General features: G+C 44.5%; 2 protein-coding genes across 3 annotated transcripts; both read left to right on the top strand.

Moving 5' to 3' along the window:
- Nucleotides 1–976: 976 nt before the first annotated feature.
- Nucleotides 977–14,345, top strand: LOC132761656 (zinc finger protein 420-like). Its single transcript, XM_067460579.1, has 2 exons — nt 977–1,030; nt 9,484–14,345. The coding sequence occupies exon 2, from the start codon at nt 9,665–9,667 to the stop codon at nt 11,273–11,275; it is 1,611 nt and encodes a 536-aa protein (XP_067316680.1). The 5' UTR covers nt 977–1,030; nt 9,484–9,664; the 3' UTR covers nt 11,276–14,345.
- Nucleotides 988–27,581, top strand: LOC132778955 (zinc finger protein 135-like). Of its 2 annotated transcripts, none has more exons than XM_067461277.1 (2): nt 988–1,030; nt 24,798–27,581. In XM_067461277.1, the coding sequence occupies exon 2, from the start codon at nt 24,979–24,981 to the stop codon at nt 26,221–26,223; it is 1,245 nt and encodes a 414-aa protein (XP_067317378.1). In that variant the 5' UTR covers nt 988–1,030; nt 24,798–24,978; the 3' UTR covers nt 26,224–27,581. The 2 variants fall into 2 exon arrangements, with proteins under 2 accessions (XP_067317378.1, XP_060638559.2); XM_060782576.2 differs by lacking the exon at nt 988–1,030 and adding an exon at nt 18,537–18,793.

Genomic DNA, 27,581 nt, shown 5'->3' with positions numbered 1-27,581 from the left:
ATGAGCTGGAGATGTCTCTGCCTTGGTCCTTTCACTATTGGCTGCCACTTCCCGGCAGATGTCAGGTGGTGCAATACCGGCTAGACAGTGTAATTTTTCCAGTGGTGTAGGGCGCAGGCACCCCGTGATAATGTGGCATGTCTCATTAAGAGCCACATCCACTGTTTTAGTGTGGTGAGATGTGTTCCACACTGGGCATGCATACTCAGCAGCAGAGTAGCATAGCGCAAGGGCAGATGTCTTCACTGTATCTGGTTGTGATCCCCAGGTTGTGCCCGTCAGCTTTCGTATGATATTGTTTCTAGCACCCACTTTTTGCTTGATGTTCAGGCAGTGCTTCTTGTAGGTCAGAGCACGGTCCAGAGTGACTCCCAGGTATTTGGGTGCGCTGCAATGTTCCAGTGGGATTCCTTCCCAGGTCATAATCTTCAGAGCTCGGGATGCTTGTCTGTTCTTGAGATGAAAGGCACATGTCTGTGTTTTAGATGGGTTGGGGATCAGCTGGTTTTCCCTGTAGTAGGCCGTAAGAGCACCTAGAGCTTCGGAGAGCTTCTGTTCAACCATTTCAAAGCTCCCTGCTTGAGTGGTGATGGCACGATCATCAGCATAGATGAAGCTCTCTGTCCCTTCTGGCAGTGGCTGGTCATTTGTGTAGATGTTGAACATGGATGGAGCAAGCACGCTCCCCTGAGGCAGGCCGTTCGTCTGTTTCCGCCATCTGCTTCTCTGGCCCTGGAACTCATGAGAGAAGCCTCCTCGCAGGATTGCAAGATATCCGGCGTCCCCTGGGCAACGTCTTCGCAGACGGCTGATTCTCTCAATCCAGAAGATACCAAAGACGACTGAACGAATGAACAACAACAACACCAAAGGCCATCCAGCCCCGCCCCCTGTTGCCGGGGCAGGCCCCGCCCCTTTTGCAAGCCCCGTGACCACGCCCCCTTGGCGTCACAGAGGCGCTGACGTCACCCACGCCCCGCCCCCTGCACAGCCGCCATTTCTGGGAGGAAGAGAAGGAAGGACGAAGAAGGTGAGAGTTGTTGTGGCGTCTCTTTGCCCCCCCCCCCCTCTTCTGGTTTCCACACGGGACCCATTTCAGTCTCTTCCAGCTGGGCAAAGACAGGCTGAGGTGGGCCAGGAATTCCTCTCTTGCCCTCCTTTGTGCTGCAGGGAGATCAAAAGAGAGGGAGGGAGGGAGGCCTTTCCCTCAGCCGCGGCCTCTTCTTTCCTGAGCGCCAGGCCGAGAGAGGGAGAGAGAGAGACATCCGGGTCCTTCTGGAGTGAGCCTCCTCGCAGAGCCTGCATTCAGCTTCCCATCCCGTTTTCAGCATAGATTCCAAACTCTATCCCTTGTGTTTTAGACTCTGTTCTGTGCATTTTAATATGTATTTTATAGAAACACAATTTGTAGACATACATTTTAATATTCCAGAGGCACTCCCAAGGGGCCAGAGACTGGTCAAAGGACATTTAATCAACTACCAAACTCACAAATTTTGTATTTTGTCTGTTTGTTTGCTTTGTTCTGTTAGAAATGTAATATAATTTGACTGGTTGCCCTGACACAACAAATAAATAAATTTTAATATTAATGACTGTGAGAGCCGTTCAGCAGTGGAACTCTCTGCCCTGGAGTGTGGTGGAGGCTCCTTCTTTGGAAGCTTTTAAACAGAGGCTGGATGGCCATCTGTCAGGGGAGATCTGAATGCAATATTCCTGCTTCTTGGCAGAATGGGGTTGGACTGGATGGCCCAGGAAGTCTCTTCCAATTCTTTGATTCTATGATTCTATGATTTATGGGATTTTTAGAATGTTTACAAGGTGTTCTCCTTCTGCAGTAACCTGTCTTGGGACGCAAGGCGAGGCAGGTAAGAAATATTATTATTATTGTATTGTTGAAGGCATCCATGGCCGGAATCACTGGGTTGCTGGGAGTTTTTCAGGCAGTATGGCGAACGTGTTCCTGCAGCATTCTCTCCTGACGTTTTGCCTGCTTGCATCTGTGGCTATTGGCACCATCAGAGATTGGCTTTTGGGATTGGCATTTGAGGAATGAGCCATGATCCTGTGATATGGATGGATGACGACAAATAATGACTTGATGATGACTGACCACTGTAATTATATGATTGTATTTTGCTATTTTAATGTTTTAGTGTGATTTAGAATATGATGTTTTAATGACTGTCTGTAATATTGATGTTGGAAACCGGCCTGAGTCCCTCAAACAGAGGTGAGAAGACCGGTATACAAAACTGCTAAATAAAATAATAAATAATAATTCTGTTGGTCAGGCAAGTGGGGTGTGCGTAATCTCTGTGGAATGTCCAGGGTCAGAGGAAAGAACCATTGTTTATGTCAAACAGGCTTGGATAGCATTGTGGCTCCTTCCGCACAGCTGGAATAAAATCCCACATGTATATTCTGCTTTGAATTGGAATATATTGAAATTGTCCACATTTCAATATATTGTGGATTTCAATGGCCTCTCTGTTTATTCAGCCATGATGGTTTCTCAGAGTGGTTCAGCATTTCTGTGTTCTCAAATAAGATTCTGTGTTCAGGTTGGTTTATCAGGTGCTCGGCTGTGGCTTGAATTAGTCTGCATGCCTTTTGTGTCTGGCAGCTGCGTCCCTTTGGAAATCCTTATGCAGACTTGTCCACGGCAGCACGGTATATGGTAGACTCCCTTCAGTGGATAGAGCAACAGCCTCCCTGCCCACTCCCCACACCCAAGCCACATTCTCAAGCTCCCCTCCCTGCTTACCCCCAAGCCGCCCCTCTTCCCACTCTTCACACCCAATCCCCTTCCCTTCCCAATCCCCACATCCAAGCTGCCTTCCTACCCACACCTAACTGCCGTTCCTTTCCACTTCCCACATCCAAGCCATTCTCCCTGGTCAGACTCAAGGAGCCCTCCCTGCCCACTACGTACATCCAAGGCACCCACCCTGCCCACTCCTCACACCCAAGCTGCCCTTCCTTTTCCCCTCCCAACATCCAAGCAGCATTCCCAATCTGCCCTCCCTGCTGACTATCCTCACCTTCCCTTCACATTCTCCAAACCCAAGCTGCACTCCCAAGCTGCCTTCCTTGCCCACTCCCCACATACAAGCCGCTCTTTCTGCCCGTACCCAAACCGCCCTCTCCGCCCACTCCCCACACCCAAGTCACCCTCCATGCCCACTTCTCCACATCCAAAGGCCCTTCCTTCCCACTCCCCACACCCAAGTTGACCTTCTTTCTCATACCCAACTGCCCTTCCTGCCGACTCCCCCCCACTCAAGCCACCCTCCCTTCCCACTACTCACATCCAAGCCACCCTCTCTGCTTACTCCCTACACTCAAGCCGCAATCCAAAGCTGCCTTCCTTGCCCACTGTCCACACCCAAGCCACCCTCCCTGCCCAGTCTCCAAACGCAAGCTGGCTTCCCTGCCCACTCCTCACAAGCAAGCCACCCTCCCTACACCCAAGCCGCACTCCCAAGCTGCCTTCCTTGCCCATTCACCACATGCAAGCTGCCCTTTCTGCCAGTATCCAAGCCGCCCTCTCTGCCCTCTCCCTACATCCAAGCCACCCTCCATGTCCACTTCTCCACATCCAAGGCCCCTTCCTTCCCACTCTCCACACCCAAGTTGACCTTCTTTCCCACACCCAACTGCCCTTCCTGCCCATTCCCCACACCCAAGCCACCCTCCCTTCCCACTCCTCACATCCAAGCCACCCTCCCTACTTACTCCCCACACTCAAGCCACAATCTCAAGCTGTCCTCCCTGCCCACTCTCCACACCCAAGCCACCCTCCTTGCCTACTCCACACAACCAAGCCACCCTCCCTGCCCATTCCCCACACCAAATTCGCCCTCCCTCCGGCCAAGCCGCACTCCCAAGCTGCCTTTCTTGCCCTCTCCCCACATTCAAGCTGTCCTTCTTACCCACACCCAAGCGCCTTCCATGCTTACTTTCCCAAATCCAAGGCCCCTCCGTTCCCATTCCCCACACTCGTGTCCCTTCTTCTCACACCCAACTGCCCTCCATGCCCACTCCCTGTGCCCCAGCCGCACTCCCTACCCACAGACAAACCACCCTCCCTGCCCACACCCAAGCCACACACCCAAGCTGCCCTTCCTGCCCACTCCACATCCAAGGCCCCTCCTTTCCCACTCCTGACACCCAAGTCCCCTTCATTCCCACTCCTTTTACCCAGCCCCTTCCCTTCCTTGCCCATTTCCCACACCCAAGACTCATGTATTTTTCAATTAGTTCACATAAACATTCACCATCTGCCACTGGCCCCTCTGTCAAATTTTAAAATGCAATCTGGCCCTGATACCCGGAAGTTTCTTGGGGCTGCATGTGAAAGTTTTCCTTTAAAAAGGGATGCATGGCTTTAAAAGTTTGAGAACCTCTGGGTTAGAAGATCCCTCTTATGCTTTGCTCAACGTAGCATTGGTTGAATTATCTTGGTGAAACTGTAGATTGTAGGTTGTGTTTCTTCATCAGTTTCCCTATGTGGTTGGTGGTTCCCTTGGTGCATGGTAAGAACACTTCTCTGGGTGAGTCTTTGTCTTTACTCTCGTGACTTGTTCTTGTTCTTGCAGCTCTTCTAATTTCTAGTGTAGTCTACATACCCATTGGCCTGTAGAACCCGCTTTAGCTGGTTCAGTTCACCTTGGAGGAGATGGGGTTCACAGATTCTATCCGCAGTCTACCAGGGTTTTAATTGTGCCTCTTTTTTGAACTGGATGAGGGTTGGAGTTTTTATGTAGGTATCTATGAGCATGTGTAGGTTTTCTGTAAATCGTGTAACCCAATTGTTGAATTTAGTTTGTGGATGATTAGGACATCCAGGGCAGTTTTCCTTCATTTTCTTTTTCCCTGATAAATTGGATACTTGGGTGGATGTTGTTGATGTGGTCCAGGAACTTGTTTAGTTCTTCTTCTCCATGTCTCTAAATGGTGAAAGTGTCATCCACCTATTGGAACCATATTGTGACCTTTTTTTGGTGCTTGTTTCTCAAAGTGTTCCATGTAAAAAAATTGCATTGACTGGGCTAAGGGGGCTCCCCATCTTTCTGTTCATAGAATTCATTGTCCCACTGGAAGTAGCTTGTTGTGAGGTAGTGTTGAAACACAGCTGTGATGTCTTCTGGGAAATGCCAGTTAATGAGTACGACGGTGTCTGCTACAGGGCCCTTGTTGAATAGAGACATCACATTGAAGCTGATCAGTTTGTCATTGGCCTTGAGTTTGAGATTCCTGATTTTTTTCTATGAAGTTGGCTGAGTCCTTAATGTAGCATGTAGTGAACCCAATATGGGTTTGTAGCTGTGCTGCCAATTCTTTTGCAAAATTGTATGTGAGAGATCTAGTGATGCTCACAATGGGTCTGTCTAAAGTGGACTGACCAGAGTTGGGTCCTTGTTGCCTAGGAGACTTCCAATTTGCATGGATGTTTGCGTATGTTAAGATTAATTGAGGAGTTCTTAATCGAAGTGGTTTGTTTTCTGTTGATTTTGTTGGTCGGGTCCTGAAGATGCCAGCCATGGATGCAGGCTAAATGTTAGGAGAGAATGCTGCTGGAGTATGGTCATAAAGCCTTCAACAATATATGAGAGTATTATTTCTGTATTATTCCTTTTTCTATTTTTACACCTGTTCTCATTATTTTCCTATCAATTTGCTGAATTCAACCTTGAGAAATTCATAAGGATTAATTAGAGTGAAAATAAAACAAAGGTGGCACTCTCTCGGCCTCTGAGAAGGAGAACTTTGGTTTTTTGATACCTTGCCTGCCTGCCTTCCTTCCCTTCCCCCTCATAGTTTTCCCCCTTTCATTTCCCTTCCTTCTATCCTTTTTCTTCCTTCCATCCTTCCCTCTCCCTGACTTCTCCTTTCCTTTCTTTCTCTTCTTTTTCTCCTTCCTTCTTTCCCCTCATTCCTTCTCCTGTCCCCTCACATATGTCACCTTTCTTTCCCAGTGACATCACAGAGGGCCATTTCACCTGGCAATAATAATAATGAAAATGAACACGCTGATTCAGACAGACAAAGTTTTGGAGAACAATACTCCTGACTTTTGGATCATGTTAAAAAACAAAGTATGGATTGTCGATGTTGCAATCCCAGGTGACATCAGGATTCGAGAGAACAACTAGAAAAACTGGCATGATATGAGGATTTAAAGATCAAACTGCAAAGACTATGGCACAAGTCAGTAAAGGTGGGCCCAGTGGTAATCAGCACACAGGGTGCAGTGCCTAAAGACCCTGGCCTGCACTTAAACACAATCGGCGCTGACAAAATTACCATCAGCCAGCTGCAGAAAGCCACCTTACTGTAATCTGCACGCATTATTCGCCGATACATCACACAGTCCTAGACACTTGGGAAGTGTCCGACGTGTGATCCAATACAACAGCCAGCAGAGTGATCTTGTCTGTTGTGGACTCATCTTCTTGTGTTTCAAATAATAATAATAACTTTATATTTATACCCTGCCTCCATCTCCCCAAAGGGACCTGGGGTGGCTTACATGGGCCCAGGCCCAACAGAACAGTTAAAACATAACATTAAAATGCATATCAACAATACAATAATAAATATAATATAGCAAAATAAAAACAATATTAAACAGTGTATAAAACTAACATCAAAACCTACAACCAATAGAAAAGTTCAGTGTCTTGTGGGTGGGCAATCTGGTGCCACAACATTAAAGGATGGAGTTAATGAGTAAAATGCAAATATCATATAGCAGCGAACAATTTACCGTTAAGGATTTGGATATAACAATCATAAAGTGCTTGAGGACAAGATTTTTGGGTCCTAACTGATGCCAGCTAGTTAAAACCATAACGGAACATCCATGTCTTTGAGTCCTTGTGGAAGATGGGCAGGGTGGTAGCCTGATCTCCTTGGAGAGGCAAATCCAGAGCTGGGGGGCCACGATTGAGAAGGCCCTTTCTCTCGTCCCCACCAGACGAGCCTGAAACTGAGGTGGAAGTGAGAGAAGAGCCTCCCCCGAGGATCTTAAAGAGCGTGTGGGTTTGTAGAGGAAGATACGATCACAAAGATAGGCAGGTCTTGAACTGTTTAGAGCTTTATAGGTGATGACCTTCCCCTTGAATTGGGACCAGAAACTTATCATCAGCCAGTGGAGCCATTTAAACAAGGGATTGACCGCCCCCTGTAGTTTGCTCCAGTTAACAAACTGGCCACTGACCTTTGCACCAACTGCAGTTTCCGGGCTGTCTTCAAGGGCAGCACCACATAGAGTGCATTACAGTAATCCAACCTTAATGTAACTAATGCATGGACCACCATGGTTAAGTCAGATTTCTCGTGGTATGGTCACAGCTGGCACACGAGTCTTAACTGTGCGAAAGCCCTCTCAGCCACTGCCAACACCTGAGCATCAAGTGCCAGCGCTGAGTCTAGGAGGACCCCCATACTGCAGACATGTGTCTTTAGGGGGAGTGTAACCCTGTCGAGCACAGGTTGCCACCCTATACCCCGATCGGCTGAACTACTGACATGGAGGACCTCTGCCTTGTCAGGATTCAACTTCAACTTGTTGGCCCTCATCCAGCCCTTCACAACAGCCAGACACTTGTCCAGGATCCGAGGGACTTCCTTGGAATTAGGTGGAAAGGAGTACTAGAGTTGTATGTCATCTGCGTAGAGATGGCACCAAACATCAAAACTCCAGATGACCTTGCCCAATGGTTTCATGTAGATGTTAAAAAGCATGGGAGAAAGAATAGAACCTTGCAGCACCCTACAGGTCAAAGGCTAGGGATCTGACCAGGTGACCCCCCAGCTTCACCAACTGGGTGCGACCCTCCAGGAAGGAGTGGAGCCACAGCAAGGTAGTGCCCCCAAGGCCCACTCCGGATAGCTGTCCCAGAAGGATACCATGATCAATGGTATCAAAAGCCGCTGAGATATCCAAGAGAACCAACAAGGACACTCACCCCCTGTCAAGTTCTTTGCGGAGGTCAACCATGAAGGTGACCAAATACATCTCGGTACCATGACCATGCCTGAACCCAGACTGCGATGGGTCCAGATAATCAATTTCATCCAAGAATCCCAGGAGCTGGGAGGCAACCACTTGCTCCCGAACCTTGCCCAGAAAAGGAAGGTTTTAAGTTGGCCGATAGTTGTTCAAAATTGAGGAGTCAGGGGATGTCTTTTTCAGGATTGGTCTTACTATAGTCTGCTTTAGGCATGATGGAATTTGCCCTTGATCCAAAGAGGCATTTATTATCCTTAATAACCATTCAGCCAATCCTCCTCCAGCAAGTTTTATAAGCCAAATAGTGCACATGTGGTTGATCTCACCACTCCCAAGGATCTTATCCATGTCATCAGCCTGCCAAGCTGAAATGAATCCAACAAGATCGACCTGACAGGCACCTCGGTTACCTCATCTGGCGTCCAGGTCGGAGCGCATCCGAGCGACTTTGTCTGCAAAATGATTCATGAACTCACTGCATCAAGTAATCACTCCTCCTTCACTCAGGGGTGAAGGAGCACTCCAACAACCCAAAACAATTCCGCAGTTCTGTTAGTTGCAGACACAATGCAGGCAGTTGTGAAAGCCTTCCTGGCTGCCCACAAAGCTGCAGAGTAGGCCTTAATAGAGGCTCTAGCCCGTGCTCGATCGACAACGCTCCGAGATCTCTACCAAAGGCACTCTAGTCTCCATCTTGAACGCTTCATCAATGCCAACTCCTCAGAGAAACCAAGGAGCTGGATTAATTCTGCGCAACGAGAGAGGACGTTTGGGGGCGGTTGTGTCTAATGCCCTGGCTATTTCGGTGTTATGGAGATACCCAGGGTTTCAACAGGATTGTCATCCACCATGACAGACAGATCCCAAAGGGACACATAGGGGGAAATGGGCAAAGGTCTAAGGAGTTAGCAGGGGGGGAAAGGCATTGTGGATGGAGCTGCACTTGTCTTTGCATCTGAGAGGGGTGAATGGTTGAAAGGGGGCTTCCTTCAGCAGAGACTCATTTCGTAAACATCCCAACAAGTCACAATGTGGTTCTGAATTAGATGGGTGGGCAGGCAGGACCATGGTTAGCAGGGGGATTCCTTTGGAAAAAGACAGACATTTTGGTGGCAGGGGGCACCTCATTTGGGATGTTCAGGTAGCGGACCTGGGACCTGTTGTGGGATGGTGGGCAATCCAGTAATTTTTGTGTCCCTCGGCATTTAGCACATTATCATTATCCAGTGAATGATGCCCCTTAATATTGGAAAGGACAGCTTTTTTCTGCCTGTCCATCTGCCTTCACTTACTAAAACCAGTTATTGCCTTTGCTGTATCTATGTATGCGCTTGAGACCTTCATTTCTCTATTTCTTGGTATTTCCATTTTCGGCATGACCCGTGAAGGGAAAGTGGGGAAATCTGGAAGGTAAAGAAGATTTCTGGTTTTCAACATTGACTTTTTGCTTCTTTCCTGACCAGGGAAATGAGGATTCTATGGAGCCACCTCTGGGGTGCAGTAAGGATACCATTAATATAGGAAGAAGAAGAAATCCTCTCAAGGTGATGATTTTGTTGAATTCTTGACCTCACTTACAGATAAGAAAAAAAAAAGAAGAGCCAGGGACCTATATTGCAATTCAACATCAATATCACTGTTGAAATGGAGGACAAAGATTCTGAAGGCCTGGAGTATGGAAAGTGTTTCACGTGGAGGGATCATCTGCAGCAACATGAAAATATTCCTACTGGGGAGGAACACTATGAATTCATGGAGTGCGGAAAGAACACTCATAATTCAAGTCTACATAGATATCAAATGACTCGCACTGGGGAGAAACTCTATAATTGCCTGGAGTTTGGACAGAGTTTCACTTGGAATTCAGATCTATATTCACATCAAAATACTCACACTGGGGAGAAACCCTATACATGCCTGGAGTGCGGAAAGAACTTCACTGAGAATGGAAGTCTACGTTCGCATCAAAGGATTCACACTGGAGAGAAACCCTATACATGCCTGGAGTGTGGACAGAACTTTACTCGGAGTTCAGATCTACGTTCACATCAAAGGACTCACACTGGGGAAAAACCCTATACATGCCGGGAGTGTGGACAGAGTTTCACTCATAATTCAGGTCTAAGTTCACATCAAAGGACTCACACTGGGGAGAAACCTCATACATGCCTGGAGTGTGGACAGAGCTTCACTCAGATTGGAAATCTACGATCGCATCAAAGGACTCACACTGGGGAGAAACCCTATATGTGCCTGGAGTGTGGACAGAGCTTTACTCAGATTGGAAATCTACGAACACATCAAAGGACTCACACAGGGGAGAAACCCTACACATGCCTGGAGTGTGGACAGAGCTTCACTAAGAATGGAAATTTACATTCGCATCAACGGACTCACACTGGGGAGAAACCCTATAAATGCCTGGAGTGTGGAAAGAGCTTCACTCAGAGTGGACATCTACGTTCACATCAAAGAACTCACACTGGAGAAAAACCCTATACATGCTTGGAGTGTGGACAGAGCTTCTCTCATAATTCAGGTCTACATACACATCAAAGGACTCACACTGGGGAGAAACCCTATAAATGCCTGGAATGTGGACAAAGCTTCACTCGTAATTCAAGTCTACATTCGCATCAAAGTACCCACACTGGTGAGAAACCCTATACATGCTTGGAGTGTGGACAAAGCTTTGCTCTGCGTTCAGATCTACGTTCACATCAAAGGACTCACACTGGGGAGAAACCCTATAAATGTCTGGAGTGTGGACAGAGGTTCACTCATAATTCAAATCTACGTTTGCATCAAAGGACTCACACTGGGGAGAAACCCTATACATGCCTGGAGTGTGGGCACAGATTTACCCGGAGTTCAGATCTACGTTCACATCAAAAGACTCATACTGGGGAGAAACTCTATACATGCCTGGAGTGTGGACAGAGCTTTACTCATAATTCTGGTCTACGTTCACATCGAAGGACTCACACTGGTGAGAAACCCTATAAATGCCTGGAGTGTGGAAAGAGTTTCACTGAGAGTGGACATCTACGATCACATCAAAGGATTCACACTGGGGAGAAACCCTACATATGCCTGGAATGTGGACAGAGCTTCACTCAGAGTGGAAATCTACGATCGCATCAAAGGACTCACACTGGGGAGAAACCCTATATATGCCTGGAGTGTGGACAGAGCTTCACTCAGAGTTCAAGTCTACATACACATCAAAGAATTCATGCAGGGGAGAAATCCTAGAAATGCATGGAGTGTGGAAAGAGCTTCTCTGAGAGATGAAATCTACATAGACACTGGACTCCAATGACACACTAGTGTGACATGGCACACAATTTGGAAAGCTCTGATGAGAGATGTAGAAAGGCAATGCTCATTAATGCAGAAAAAGAAGAACACACTGTTGGGATATTTTTATGATGTTGTGGTGCCTTTGAAGAAATACAGAAAATATTGGATTGAAATGCATATGATACAGGATGAAAATTGTACTATTTAGATTTACATAGGAATGCTGGACAGTCATCTAGAAATAACATTTGGAAGATGCCTAGAATATATTATAACTGCAGCAAGCATGATTTGTCCTCAGAGATGGGAGGGAGTCATTATCCCATACAAGAAGAATGATTAATGAAAATCCGCGTCTGATCTGAGATGGAAAAAGTGACTCAAGGGAAATCTTTGATCAACTTCCAGAAAGATTGGGAAATTTTTATTACTTTTTCAAAACACTTACTTACTTAGGCGCTCCATTGTAGACCGAGGATGGTGATCCTCCAAGTGTAGTGTCTTTGTGGTAGATCTGTAGGTGACTGTGGGGCCCTACTCTTTATCCACAAGTTCTCCCACAGTGAATAATAATAATAATAATAATAATAATAATAATAACCACCTTTATTTATACCCCACCACCATCTCCCCGATGGGGACTCAGAGCGGCTTACATGAGGCCAAGCCCAAACAACAAATTACAATAGAGTAAAACCAAAAACACACACTGGTTTCCAGGTGGAAGGCGGTCCTGGTCAGAGTTGGCTTGACGCACCTTCCTCTTGGGACGTTTCTCCCTTTTGCCCTCCATTCATGTCTCTTCGAATTCTGCAGTAGTGCTGGTCACAGCTGACCTTCAGTTAGAGCTCTCAAGGGCCAAGGCTTCCCAGTTCTTGGTGTCTATGCCACAGTTATTAAGGTTAGTTTGATGCCCATCTTTCAGCCTCTTTTCCTGTCCACCAACATTATGTTTCCTGTTCTTGAGTTGGGATTAGAGTAACTGCTTTGGGAGATGATGAACGGGTATTCGGACAATGTGGCCAGTCCTGTGGAGTTGATAGCATAGGAGCATCGTTTCAGTGCTGGTGGTCTTTGCTTCTTCCAGCATGCTGACATTGATTGTTGTGAAAACACGCAAAAACAAATGTCAGCATGTTTTCAAAACAACAGGGATAAATGTCAGTTGTTGGATTTATGTATCAGAAGAGTGTTGCCAAACACAGAAGTGTATAAAGGTAAAGGTTGTCCCCTGACATTAAGTCCAGTCATGTCTGACTCTGGGGTGTGGTGCTCATCTCCATTTCTAAGCCGAAGAGCCAGCGTTGTCCATAGACACCTCCAAGGTCATGTGGCCAACATGACCGCATGGAGCGCCGTTACCTTCCCGCCGGAGCTGTACCTATTGAACACAGAAGTGTACTTACATAGAATTATCTAAGTGGAATAGAATAATAAGGGATACAATTAACTCAGTTTGAAGATCTTAGAATTAGATCCAAGTTTGTTTGTTTGTTTTGGAAAATGAAAATCTCCATAACCTTTGGGAGATTTTATGATCTTTGGAAAGGCATGATCTTGTTAGAAGTAACAACCTTTTGAAAGATGATGCCATAACCTCTTGGTAAAGAGCATGACCTGTTAGAGCAGTGGTACCACCGGTGGTCCACAATAACTAAAATATGCTCCGCAGCCGCACTGTTACAATTACAGATAATAACACAGCCTGACCAAAAAAAAAACATTTCTTGGTGTTTTCATTATTTAGGCCTGTTCCCGGTGTTATTTGGAGTGCTGATTCAGAAAATGGCATTGGATAGTCACATCAGCTCTAGATTATTAGATACGGTTTTCTGTGGGAAAACAGATGACGACTGCTGGATGGCATATGTTCTGCATCAAAAACTAGAGGTGATGTGGTCTACCCAATGCCATTTTCTGAATCAGCATACCAAATAACCAAACCGACTAAAATCAACCAAAAACTGATTCGTAATCCTTTTGGTACTAATGTTGGAAAGTGGTCCCTGGTCAAAAAAAGGTGTTAGAGTCATAACCTTTTGGGAGAATGGCATTCCTGCAAGGCAACTAGGTTTCTCAGCTGTTAAACTGATGTACCTAGGTATGTCTTTGAACTGTTAGGAACAAAGATATGCCACTGCACAAAACACATACCATATATACTTGAGTTTAAGCTGACCCAAATCTAAGCCGAGGCACCTAATTTTACCACAAAAACTGGGAAATCAAGTATAAGCTGAGGATGTGAAATGCAACAGCTCTTAGTACATTTCAAAATAAAAATAGATACCAATAAATGTACATTAATTGAGGCATCAGTAGGTTAAATGTTTTTGAATATTTACATAAAACTATAAGATAAGACTATCTAACTCTGATTAAATCATTATTCTAACCGTCATCAATGTAAATGTGCGTATGTATCCTTCCAATAATCACCATAGCTTGTTTTAACTATACATTTTGGGGAAAATGCTGTGTGTATGTGACTAAGGAAAAATGGGAAAGATTGGCGCCGAGAGAGGAGGAGAGGAAGGCGTGTGCTGCGCAAGAGAGGAGGAGAGGAAGGCATGCGCTGTGTGGAGAGAGGAGGAGAGGAAGGCGTGTGCTGCGCAGGAGAGGATGGAGACCTGGGTTCTTGTGTGGAGAGGTGAGGGTCCTGGCAGAAAGGTGTGGGGCTGAAATATGCCCTTTCAGTCCCACGCCTTCCTGCCAGGACCTTCACCCGAGTAGAAGCCGAGGGGGGCTTTTTCAGCCTAAAAAAGGGCTGAAAAACTAGACTTATAGAGTCTCTGTCGGGAGTGTCTCAGGACTTCATGGCCTCCATGACAACTATGGGGCTATCCCAAATTATATCTGGGTCCACCCATGTAGCTGGACAAACTCTTGACTTGGTATTTATTGCAGAAGGTGATGAAAATATCGGGTTGGAGAAACAGTCAATTGCTCTGTTGTCGTCACTTTAATCAATGCTGTACTTCCAAACCATGATAATTTGGGTTTAGCTTATTCTAATGCTTTTATATGTTTTTCTTTTTTAAATTTAATAAAATTATTTGTCTCTTAAGTTTTTTGTTATATTTATTCTCAAGTATTTAACAATTTAGTCTTTAATTTTCTCCTCTTTTTAATTTTTTAATCTCTTGTTCCTAGTAATTAAATAACATTTCTGATTTTTTCCCCCCTGCATTTATAACTTGCCCTTCTCACCGCTGAAAGAGGACTCAGGGTTGCCTCACAGCGTGCACGATCGGTGTTTTCACATAAACATTCAACAAATACAATTAAAACAGTTAATTAAAATAGTTAATTAAAAAGCAATTAATTACACACGCCAATTAAAATCCAAAGCGGGATCCAGGTCAATTCCTTGTTGCCAGTTGCTTACTTCTTCTTGCTTGCTACTATTCAGTAGTCGAAGGCTTGGTCCCATAACCAAGTCTTGAGTTTCCTTCTGAAAGACAGGAGGGAGGTGGCATATCTGATATTCCTGGGGAGAGAATTCCACAGACGGGGGAATTTGTTCCAATTAATTTGTTTTGGGCACGTTTTTGTAATATGCGCCAATTGCACAGGAGTTCTATACCATTTTGTCAGTATTTTCTGTGGCATTTCTTTAATCTTTAGATGTTTTATTTTATTGATTGATTTTATCCAACTGTCTATTTCTCTCTCACTGCAACTTAATTCCAGACATTATCATCATTATTATATTTATTTATTTATTTATACCCAGCTTTATCTTCCCAAAGGGGACATTCCAGAGCAGGGGTCTTCAAACTTTTTAAACAGAGGGCCAGGTCACAGTCCCTCAAACTGTTGGAGGGCCAGATTATAATTTGAAAAAAAAAAACATGAATGAATTCCTATGCACACTGCACATATCTTATTTGTAGTGCAAAAAAACCCACTTTAAAACAATACAATAATTAAAATGAAGAACAAGCATGTGGACAATTTCAACAGAAAGGAAGAGACCATGAAAATGAACAAAATCTGGCTACCAGTATTAAAAAGCTCTAAAATTACAACAGCAAAACAGCAGAGAGGAAACAACCAGGTACATCTTAACACCTCTCAACAAAAAATTCCCCCAGGCTCAGCCAGGCCTTCAAATGCTAATGAAGGTGGTCAGTTGAAACATTCACACCCAGCTCCAGCAGAGAAGAGCTCTTTGCTCCACCCCAGTCATTCCACAGATATATAAACCCATTTTCCTAATTCCAACAGACCTCACTACCTCTGAGGATGCTTGCCATAGATGCAGGCGAAACGTCAGGAGAAAATGCCTCTAGAACATGGCCATATAGCCCGAAAAAACCCACAAGAACCAAAATGAAGAACCATTTTAACAAATATAAACTTATTAATATTTCAATGGGAAGTGTGGTTTTGCTTTCGGCTGATGAGATGGGATTGTTGTTGTGTGCTTTCAAGTCGTTTCAGACTTAGTTTGATCTTGAGTGAGGGCCGGGTAAATGACCTTGGAGGGCCATATCTGACCCCCGGGCCTTAGTTTGAGGATCCCTGTTCCAGAGCATTGAGCCATGGTGGTTGAGGTGGTGGTGTCACTTTACATTCATTCCACTAAAGATGTGACCCTTTCAGATTTTATTTATTGCATCAGGAGCGAACCGAGGGTATAGTTGTGATGTATTTAAAAACACAAAGTTTAAAAACTTGGCATTATATTAAATGTCCTTTGATCGGTAGCTGGCCACTTGGAGTGCCTCTGGTGTTGCCATAAGGAGGACCTCCATTGTGCATGTGGCAGGGCTCAGGCTGCATTGTGATAGGTGGTCTGTGGTTTTAGCATTCGTGGACAACAAGTTAAACATGAGCCAACAATGTGATGTGGCGGCAAAAAAAGCCAATGGGATTTTGGCCTGCATCAAGAGGAGCATAGTGTCTAGATCTAAGGAAGTAATGTTACCCCTCTATTCTGCTTTGGTTAAACCACATCTGGAATATTGTGTCCAATTCTGGGCACCACAATTCAAGAGAGATATTGACAAGCTGGAATGTGTCCAGAGGAGGGCAACTAAAATGATCAAGGGTCTGGAGAACAAGCCCTATGAGGAGCGGCTTAGGGAACTGGGCATGTTTAGCCTGAAGAAGAGAAGGCTGAGAGGAGATATGATAGCCATGTATAAATATGTGAGAGGAAGCCACAGGGAGGAGGAGGGAGCAAGCTTGTTTTCTGCTTCCTTGGAGACTAGGACGCGGAACAATGGCTTCAAACTACAAGAGAGGAGATTCCATCTGAACATTAGGAAGAACTTCCTGACTGTGAGAGCCGTTCAGCAGTGGAACTCTCTGCCCCGGAGTGTGGTGGAGGCTCCTTCTTTGGAAGCTTTTAAGCAGAGGCTGGATGGCCATCTGTCAGGGGTGATTTGAATGCAATATTCCTGCTTCTTGGCAGAATGGGGTTGGACTGGATGGCCCATGAGGTCTCTTCCAACTCTTTGATTCTATGATTCTATGAGGTGGCTTCCTATGTAATGAACATAGGAATGGAACAATGGATGACGAATCTGGATCATGTTTTTAGTTATGAGACGTCAGTGGATGGTTATTGTTGGTAACGGTTAATGTCTTTATGATGTTAATTGTTTTTGTATACCGTGGTGTTGTAGCATTGAATTTCTGCTGTTTCTGCTGTTCTTGTTGTTAACCGCTGTGAGTCGCCTAAGGACTGAGAACAGTGGTATACAAATAAAGTAAATAAATAAATAAATGTATATCATTATCTTATCACCATGCTCAATATATCCCATATGCATGGAGGTATTGGGGTAACAATACAAAAGGTTTGCTAGGGTAGACCCTCTTTCACTCAGACTCAGCCCCCACCCACCCGAATCAAACTCAACTCCCCCCCCCCCCCCCCCAATCAAAATCCTGGGTATGGGCCTGTAGAGAGTGCTTACCATTATAGTAGTATTTACCTCAGAGTTTATACCTTATATCTGTGCTTCGGCATTCTAATTCTGTATCATTTGAATAATCAAAGTGCGTCTGTGTCATACTTTGTTTTGATTCACCTTTTTAGAGCTCCAACAGGAATTCCCTCTGTTTGTTCCAGTAAACTTATTTGGTTAATTTTAATCTTGTTTCTGGAGGCATGTTTTAAAGAAATAAAGTACATAGGCAGGCAGAAGGGACCCGTTGGGGTTATGACGGCTGTCCTGGGGGCAGAGGTGGCTCTAGGTAATTTTCAACGGTAAGCAAACAGTATTTTGGTCCCCCCCCCCCCAACCAATGACTGATATATATTTTCTGTTCATTATGGGAGTTCTGTGTGCCATATTTGGTTCAATTCCATCATTGGTGGAGTTCAGAATGCTCTTTGATTGTAGGTGAACTATAAATCCCAGCAGCTACAACTCCCAAATGTCAAGGTCTGTTTCCCCAAACTCCACCATTGAACATCTGTGCCATGTTCAGAGAGCAACAGTGCTCTCTGAATGTTGGTGAACTATAACTCCAAAACTCAAGTTCAAAACCCACCAAACCCTTCTGGTATTTTCTATTGGTCATGGGAGTTCTGTGTGCCATATTTGGTTCAATTCCATCATTGGTGGAGTTCAGAATGCTCTTTGATTGTAGGTGAGCTGTATATCCCAGTAACTACAACTCGCATATGCCAAGGTCTGGGGAATCTTTTGTTGAGAGTGATTTTATGTGCCTGTTTGTTTCCCCTCTGTTGTTTTGCTGTTGTAATTTTTGAGTTTTTTTAATACTGGTAGCCAGATTTTGTTCATTTGTTCAAAATCACTCTCAACAAAAGATTCCCCCCAGACGCTTCCAAGCCATTGAATGCTAATCAAGGTGACCAGCTGAAACATTCACAGCTAGCCCCAGCAGACAAAAGTCCTTTGTCCCACCCTGGTCATTCCACAGATATATAAACCCATCCCCTCCCCTCCCCAGGGCCCTCCTGAGGATGCAGCCTGGGATCCCTTTGGGGTTTGAGCCTCACAATGGAGAAGGGAGGGCAGCACATTCCCTGCAGCCAAGAAAGCCTCTCAGCCCTTGAGAAGGAAGGAGAGAAGCCCAGAGAGGGAGGGAGGGAGGTCCCAAAGGCCATTCAGCCCCGCCCCCTTTCGCCTGGCAGGCCCCTCCCCCTTTGTGAGCTCCGTGGCCACGCCCACTTTGCGGCAGGAAGGCGCCGACGTCACCCAGGCCCCGCCCCCTGCGCCACAGCCTCCTCTGTTTCCCATCCGGGACCCATTTGGGCCTCTTCCAACTCGACAAAGACAGGCTGAGACGGGCCAGGGATTCCTCTCCTGCCTCAGGCAGATCAAGAGAGAGCGAGGGAGGCCATTTTTCCCAACTCATCCGCGGCCTCCTCCTCTTTCCTGAGGGATTCCTTCCTTCCTTCCTCCCTGGAGGCCAGGCCCAGAGAGAGAGAGAGTGTGAGAGGGAGGCCTTTCCCTCAGCCGCGGCCTGCTCTTTCCTGAGGAGAAGGTGAGGGTTTTGAACGAGGTCTCTCCCCCCCCTCCCCCCCTTCCTCCTCAGCTTTCCATCCGGGAGCCATTCCAGTCTCTTCTAACTCGAGAAATACATATTGAGAAGGGCCTCATAGAATCCTAGAATCAAAGAGTTGGAAGAGACCTCATGGGCCATCATCCAGTCCAACCCCATTCTGCCAAGAAGCAGGAATATTGCACTCCAATCACCCCTGACAGATGGCCATCCAGCCTCATAGAATCCTAGAATCCAAGAGTTGGAGGAGACCTCATGGGCCATCCAGTCCAACCCCATTCTGCCAAGAAGCAGGAATATTGCACTCCAATCACCCCTGACAGATGGCCATCCAGCCTCTGCTTAAAAGCTTCCAAAGAAGGAGCCTCCACCACACTCCAAGGCAGAGAGTTCCACTGCTGAACAGCTCTCTCACAGTCAGGAAGTTCTTCCTCATGTTCAGATGGAATCTCCTTTCTTGTAGTTTGAAGCCATTGTTCCATTGTGTGCTAGTCTCCAGGGAAGCAGAAAGGAAGCTTGCTCCCTCCTCCTTCCTGTGGCTTCTTCTCACATATTTGTACATGGCTATCATATCTCCTCTCAGCCTTCTCTTCTTCAGGCTAAACATGCCCAGCTCCTTAAGCCGCTCCTCATAGGGCTTGTTCTCCAGACCCTTGATCATTTTAGTCGCCCTCCTGTGGACACATTCCACCCTGTCAATATCTCTCTTGAATTGTGGTGCCCAGAATTGGACACAATATTCCAGATGTGGTCTAACCAAAGCAGAATAGAGCATGGGGAGCATTACTTCCTTAGATCTAAACACTAGGCTCCTATTGATGCAGACCAAAATCCCATTGGCTTTTTTTGCCGCTACATCACATTGTTGGCTCATGTTTAACTTGTTGTCTCCTGCCTCTGGGCCTCCTTTGTGCTCCGGGCAGATCAACAGGGTCAGGGAGGGGGGCCTTCTCTTTCCTGAGGGATTCCTTCCTCCATGGACGCCAGGCATTGACAGAGAGAGAGAGAGAGAGACATCAGGGCCCTTTTGGAGTGAGTCTCCTTGCAGAGCCTGCATTCAGCTTCCCATCTAGTTTTCAGCATAGATTTTAAACTCTGCTTCTTGTGTTTTAATCTCTGTTCTGTGCATTTTGATGTGTATTTTATACAAACACGTTTTAATGTATTTATACAATGATGTCTAATGTTTTTATACAAACACGTTTTAATCAAGGTTCTGGAGAACAAGCCCTATGAGGAGCGGCTTAAGGAGCTGGGCATGTTTAGCCTGAAGAAGAGAAGGCTGAGAGGGGATATGATAGCCATGTATAAATATGTGAGAGGAAGCCACAGGGAGGAGGAGGGAGCAAGCTTGTTTTCTGCTTCCCTGGAGACTAGGACAAGCTCGGGATGCTTGTCTGTTCTTGAGATGAAAAGCACATGTCTGTGTTTTAGATAGGTTAGGGATCAGCTGGTTTTCCCTGTAATAGGCAGTAAGGGCACCTAGAGCTGCGGAGAGCTTCTGTTCAACCATCTATGATTCTATGATTCTATGAATGTGCGCCTTTTATAGATATGCATTTTAATATTTGTATTTTATGGATTTTTAAAATCATGTTTATAATGTATTTTAGTTCTGCTGCAACCCACCTTGAGACACAAGGTGTGTCAATAAATAAATAAATAAATAAAATAACCCACCTTATCAAACAAGGGGAAGTGGGTTAGAAATACAATTATTATTATTATTGTATTGCCAAAGGAGTTCATGGCCAGAATCACTGGGTTGTTGTCAGTTTTTCAGGCTGTAGAATAACAACAACAACAACAACAACAACAATAATAATGATAAACATTATTTATACCTTGCCACTATCTCCCTGAAGGGGACTCGGGGCGGCTAACATGAGGCCAAGCCCAGAATTACAACAAAATGCAATACAAGTACAGCAAAATAAATACATAACATAATAATAAAACTTTATTTATACCTCGCCACTATCTCCCTGAAGGGGACTCGGGGCGGCTAACATGAGGCCAAGCCCAGAATTACAACAAAATGCAATACAAGTACAGCAAAATAAAATACATAACATAATAATAATATAATAATAAAACTTTATTTATACCCCACCATCATCTCCCCAAGGGACTCGGAGCGGCTAACATGAGGCCAAGCCCAGAATTACAACAAAATGCAATACAAGTACAGCAAAATAAAATACATAACATAATAATAATATAATAATAAAACTATTTATACCTCCCCACCATCTCCCCAAGGGGACTCGAAGTGGCTTACATGAGGCCAAGCCTGACAACATATCAATAAAACAAAAAACAGTAGGTAAAAACAATACAATTAATATAACTCACACATAAACAGTAACACACAAGGATTTAAAAACCTATGGCCGAGCCAAATGTAATAATTTAAAATTAAAAAAATAAGCGCTGGGAATGAACAGAGGAAGGATGTATCTGATAGGAGGGTTTTAAAAGAAATGAAGGGAGAGCAACCCAACGAGTAGTTAAAGTGCTTCTGAGGACATTTCGCTGGGAATTATTTCCTTATTCAGGGAAGGCACACTGGAACTGCCACGTTTTCAGGCTCTTCCTAAAGACTGCCAATGTGGGGGCTTGCCTGATATCCTTAGGAAGTGAGTTCCAGAGTCGAGGGGCCATCACAGAGAAGGCCCTCTCCCAGCATCATGTCCCAAACGCACTTTACCAGAGATTTAAGATTGCCTGCACATTGCACCTACCCTAAAATCCTTACACTTCACCTGTCATGTCCAGCACTTTTAATTTATTCATTACATTTGGCCCGGTCATGCCTGTTCCCCATATCCAGGTGTCACAAGAAATTTAATGTGCAAGTTCGATAAATATGGATTTGATATGATGTATGGGTATGAATGGAAGAATGGAAGTTGTATGGATAGAGTTAATAATCTTGGAAAAAACAATATAATATTAAGGCCTCCAATGACTAAACCTGCTTGCTGGATTGTAATTAGAAGTTGCTAATGACAGCTCAGAAAGTAAACTGTGATAAGAACTGTGACAATGATAACAGAAATGTTTACAATGTTAAGAAGGAAGTCAACACAAGGCTAACACCAATCAAGAAGAATCAACATCTGGCCAGGAAACTGAGATGGAGCCAGGATGGAAGACCTTTATCATTAATTTACAACTTTGGGAAAACATCAGCAGAATATTCCTATAAAAGACTCAATCTAATAATGCGCAAATTGTGACAGACCTGAGGAGTCTGGTTCACCCGTTGTGCTCTGGTCCATGGGAAGGGCTATCTTCCCTCATTGGAAAGACTTCTCTAAATTCCCTTTAAAAACTTAAACATATTTAACCCTTCCATGGCTAAAGAACAACAAGCAACTTAGTAAGTTTCCACACCAGTGATCTTCCTCCCCCTCTCCATATGGGGATTCCAATCCATTTAAACTACTCCAGGACATTTACTTTTCGGAGAATTAGGACTCTCCCTTGTTCCCTCATTTTCTGCAATTCTTCAAGATGTTCTAAACACTTTATTTCTCTAAAGGAAGAAAAATTCCTTTCACTACTCCAAATTTATTTTGTTTCACTGAAAAAAAAAATATCCTACTCCAGAAACCAAAAGTGTTGCTTTGTTCTCTCATACTGGAAAATAATAATCCTGTTCGTGATGCCATATTTGTTTCAACAGGCTTTTGACCTTTGATCTGTTGTGTTAATTTGTGTTAGATTCCAGTTTGTTTTGTAAGCTGCTCCAAGCCCTAGGGGAGTGGCGGCATATAAGTTTGAATAATAAATAAATAAATAAAAATATAATGTTATGAATAACTTTCCCACATTGGAAAAGAATATCCCACTTCTGACACCAATTATGTCATGACTTTGAAGCATAGGTTCTTTTTATTGCAATTTCCAGTGTGAGAAGGTATAGCAGATTACAGAAAACATTTAGATAAAGAATGACATTGGACATACAGACATTCAGATTCTGTGCAACTACATTGGATTCACACTTTCATTGGTTAACAAACAAACAAAGGGGAATTATATTTACACTCAATATTCACACACATGTACACGCATTCATCCACATGCATCCAAAATATTACCGTATCATTTTCTCCCTCCTTGGAGTAACTCCTGTTAGGCCAAACCCTGATTTCCTGCAGCCTGCCAATGCATAGTTCCAAAACTTCCATAATGCCAAAACTTCAAAACACCGAAATGCCAAAACTTCTTCCCTAAGCACAATGCCAAGGACAATACAATTAATTGTATTGTCCATACAATTAATTGTGTTTTCCATACAGCAGAACCTGACTCCCTGCACAAAATTCAAGACTCCAAAATCGCACTTCTTCCTCTTCCCTTGAGAAAGAAGCCTCAAAGTGACCAGACTGCTCCCTTGCAGATCTGCCACTCTCCAAATACACCATCTCTCTCCTTCCCATGGAGCAGAGCATGGTGGGTGAACAGCGTCTCTGTCTGTCATAATTTGAGCATTATGTTTGGATTATGTTTTTGTGGATGAGACAATAGTGATTAGTTATTGTAGTAAGTGTTTATTAATTGTGTGTTGCGCGGGATTGTTAACTGTTTTATATCTGGCATTGAATTTCTGCTGTTCCTGTTGGCTGTGAACCGCTGTGAGTCGCCTTCGGGCTGAGATCAGCGGTATACAAGTAAAGTAAATAATAAATAAATAAATAAATTATTAGACTGAGTTTTATAATAATATTCTGTTGATGTAGTCCCAAAGTTGTAAATTAATGATAGACGTCTTCCATCCTGGATCCATCTCAGTGTTGATCTTCTTGATTGGTGTTAACCAACACAAGGCTTGTGTTGACTTCCTTCTTAACATAAGGAAGGTTGAAAACATTTCCTTTATCACTGTCCCGTTCTTATGAGAGTTTACTCTTCAGATCTCATCAACAGGTTTTAATCACAAAGCAGCAAGTAGGTAGTTAGTCATTGCAGGCCTTAATATTATACTGGTGTCTCCAAAATACATCCATCCATACAGTTTTCATTCTTCCATTCATTCCCACTCATCATATTAAATTCATATTTGTCAAATCTGCACATTGAATTTCTTGTTACACCTGCCCACATGGAAGCTGCCATTCCTGCCCACTGCCCATATGCAAACCACCCCTCCATGCCCACTCCCCACACTCTAGCTGTCCTCCCTGTTCAAAGCGCCCTCCAAGCCCACTTCTCCACATCCAAGGCACCTTCCCTTCCTACTCTTCATGCCCAAGCTGCCCACCCTGCCCACACCCAAATCGCACTCCCAAGTTGCCCTCCCTGCCCATTCCCCACACCCAAGCCCCCTCCCTTCCCATTCACCACACTAAAGACACCCTCCATGCCTACTGTTTCACATCCAAGGTGCCTTCCCTGCCGACTCTCCACACCCTCGCTGTCCTCCCTGCCCACTCCCTGGATAAAACTGTTGGTGCTTGTTTCTCAAAGTGTTCCATGTAAACAGAGAGAGAGAGAACAGCAAACATCTAATTTGAGATGTTCTGGAAGCGGACCTGGGACCCAGTGTGGGAGGGGGGCAGCCCAGTAATCTTTAAGACCCTCAGCATTTAGCACATCCTGGTAATTCAGTGAAACTCATTATCCAGTGAGTGACACCCTTTAATATTTCTGCCTGTTTGCCTACCTTCACCTTTTTAGTATTGAAACCAATGAAATCAGTGTGATGCTCCAGTATTGGAAAGAGTTCCCCTTCCTTCCATTATTTTTTCTTTTCTTCTTTCCTCAGTCCTTTCTTTTTCTTCTTTTTTCTGAATTAAATCCTTTTTTAGAACCGTTACTGCCTTTGCTGGTATCAGTGTATGTGCTTGAGACCTTGAGTCCAGCATTTCTTGTCATTTCCATGTTCAACATGACCTGTGACGGGAAAGTGGGGACATCTTGCAGGTAAAGAAGGTTTTAAGTTTCATCACTGATCTTTTGCTTCTTTCTTGACCAGGGAGATGAGGATTCTATGGAGCCACCTCTTGGGTGCAGTAAGGAAACCATTAATATAGGAAGAGAAGAAATCCTCTCAATGTGATAACCTTGCTGAATTCTTGACCTCACTTACAGATAAGAAAGGAAAAAAGGAGAGCCAAGTATCTGTGTTGCAATTCAACACCCATATTACTATTGATATGAAGGAGAACGCTTCTGAAGACCTGGAGTGTGGAAAGTATTTCACAGAGAGGGATCATCTCCAGCACCATGAAAAGATCCATACTGGTGAGGAGCATAGACATCAAAGAACTCACACGGGGGAGAAACCCTATAAATTCCTAAAGGTTGGACAGAACTTCACTCAGAATTCAGATCTATGTTCGCATCAAAGTATTGAAACTGAGGAGAAATCCTATACATGCCTGGAGTGTGGACAGAACTTCCCTCACTGTTCAAGTCTACGTCGTCATCAAAGGACTCACACTGGGGAGAAACCCTATACATGTCTAGAGTGTGGAAAAAGCTTCACTCAAAGTGGAAATCTACAATCACATCAAAGGACTCACACTGGGGAGAAACCCTATACTTGCCTGGAATGTGGACAGATCTTCACTCATAGTGGAAATCTATATTCACATCAAAGGACTCACACTGGGGAGAAACCCTATACTTGCCTGGAGTGTGGACAGAGCTTCACTCATAGTGGAAATCTACAAAAACATCAAAGGACTCACACTGGGGAGAAACCCTACAGTTGCTTGGAATGTGGACAGAGCTTCACTCAACGTGGACATCTACATTCACATCAAAGGGTTCACACTGGGGAAAATCCCTATACTTGCCTGGAATGTGGGCAGAGCTTCGCTCATAGTGGAAATCTACAATCACATCTCAGGACTCACACTGGGGAGAAACCCTATACATGTCTGGAATGTGGACAGAGCTTCACTCAAGGTGGAAATCTACAATCACATCAAAGGACTCACACTGGGGAGAAACCCTATACTTGCCTGGAATGTGGACAGAGCTTTACTCATAGTAGAAATCTACATTCACATCAAAGGGTTCACACTGAGGAAAAACCATATAAATGCCTGGAGTGTGGAAAGAACTTCACTCACAATTCAAGTCTACGTCGGCATCAAAGGACTCACACTGGGGAGAAACCCTATACATGTCTGGAGTGTGGACAGAGCTTCACTCAAAGTGCAAACCTACAATCACATCAAAGGACTCACACTGGGGAGAAACCCTATAAATGCCTGGAGTGTGGACAGAGCTTCACTCAGAGTGGAAGTCTACGTTCGCATCAAAGGATTCACACTGGGGAGAAACCCTATAAATGCATGAAACATGGACAGAGCTTCACTCATAATTCAAATATACCTTCACATCAAAGGACTCACATTGAGGAGGGAGCCCCTGGTGGCGCAGTGGGTTAAAGCACTGTGCCTGCAGGACTGAAGACCGACAGGTCGCAGGTTCGAATCCGGGGAGAGGCGGATGAGCTCCCTCTATTAGCTCCAGCCCCTCATGCGGGGACATGAGAGAAGCCTCCCACAAGGATGATAAAACATCAAAATAATCATCCAGGCATCCCCTGGGCAACGTCCTTGCAGACGGCCAATTCTCTCACAACAGGAGCGGTTGCTCCTGACACGACAAAAAAAGAAACCCTAGAAGTGCATGAAACGTGGACTTCACTCATAATTCAAATCTACCTTCCCATCAAAGGACCCACACTGGGGAGAAACCTTGTGAATACTTGGAGTGTGCACAGAGCTTCACTCATAATTTAGGTCTTTAAGAGTTGAAATCTATATAGATTCTGTGTACTACAATGGCACACTATTGTGTCATGGCACACAGTTTGGAAAGCTCTGATCTGAAATATACAAAGGCAATATTCGTTAATATTGTTGGGATATTTTTATGATATTGTGGTGCTTTTCCAGAAATACTGGACTGGACAAAAATATATGATCCTGGATAAAAATTGTACAGTTTAAATTTACAGTGAAACACAAATTTTGTTTCATAGGAATGCTTGACAGTTGCCTAGAAACATTTGGAAGATGCCTAGAATATATTATAACTGCAGCAAGCATCATTTATCCTCAGAGATGGGAGGAAGTCGTTATCCCACACAAGAAGAATGGCTAATTGAAATCTACAACCGATCTGAGATAGAAAAAGTGACTGTTGATTGAAGGGAAATATTTGAGCAACTTCAAGAAAGATTGGGACTTCTTTATCACTTTTTCACAACACTTACTTACTTAGGCGATCCCTCATAGACCGAGGATGATCGTCCTCCAAGTGTAGTGTCTTGGCGCTGGGTCCGTAGATGGCTGTGGAGCCCTCTTCTTGATCCGCATCAGTTTTCATGTGGAAGGCGGTCCTTGTCAGGGTTGGTTTGACACGCCTTCCTGTTGGCACATTTCTCCCTTTCGCCCTCCATTCGTGCCTCTTCGAATTTTGCAGCACTGCTGGTCACAGCTGATGTCCAGCTAGGGTTCTCAAGGGCCAGGTATTCCCAGTTCTCTGTGTCTGTGCCACAGTTTTTAAAGTTGGCTTTAAACTCATCCTTAAATCTCTTTTCCTGTACACCAACATTACATTTCTCTTTTTATATTATATATTATATTTAAAACCCTGTCCATTAAACTTGACATTTTTCTCCCTGCTATGAAACCATATATATGTGTGTGTGTGTGTGTATAAAATGCATTCATTCTTTTTGCCATAATTGCTGTTAGAATTGTAGCATCTTGTATTTAAAGATGTATTTTCTTATAAA

The sequence above is a fragment of the Anolis sagrei genome, chromosome 1 (genome assembly GCF_037176765.1).
Source record: "Anolis sagrei isolate rAnoSag1 chromosome 1, rAnoSag1.mat, whole genome shotgun sequence".
In the NCBI taxonomy this organism is placed as follows: Eukaryota; Metazoa; Chordata; class Lepidosauria; order Squamata; family Dactyloidae; genus Anolis; species Anolis sagrei.
This window is presented reverse-complemented; position numbering and strand designations above follow the sequence as displayed.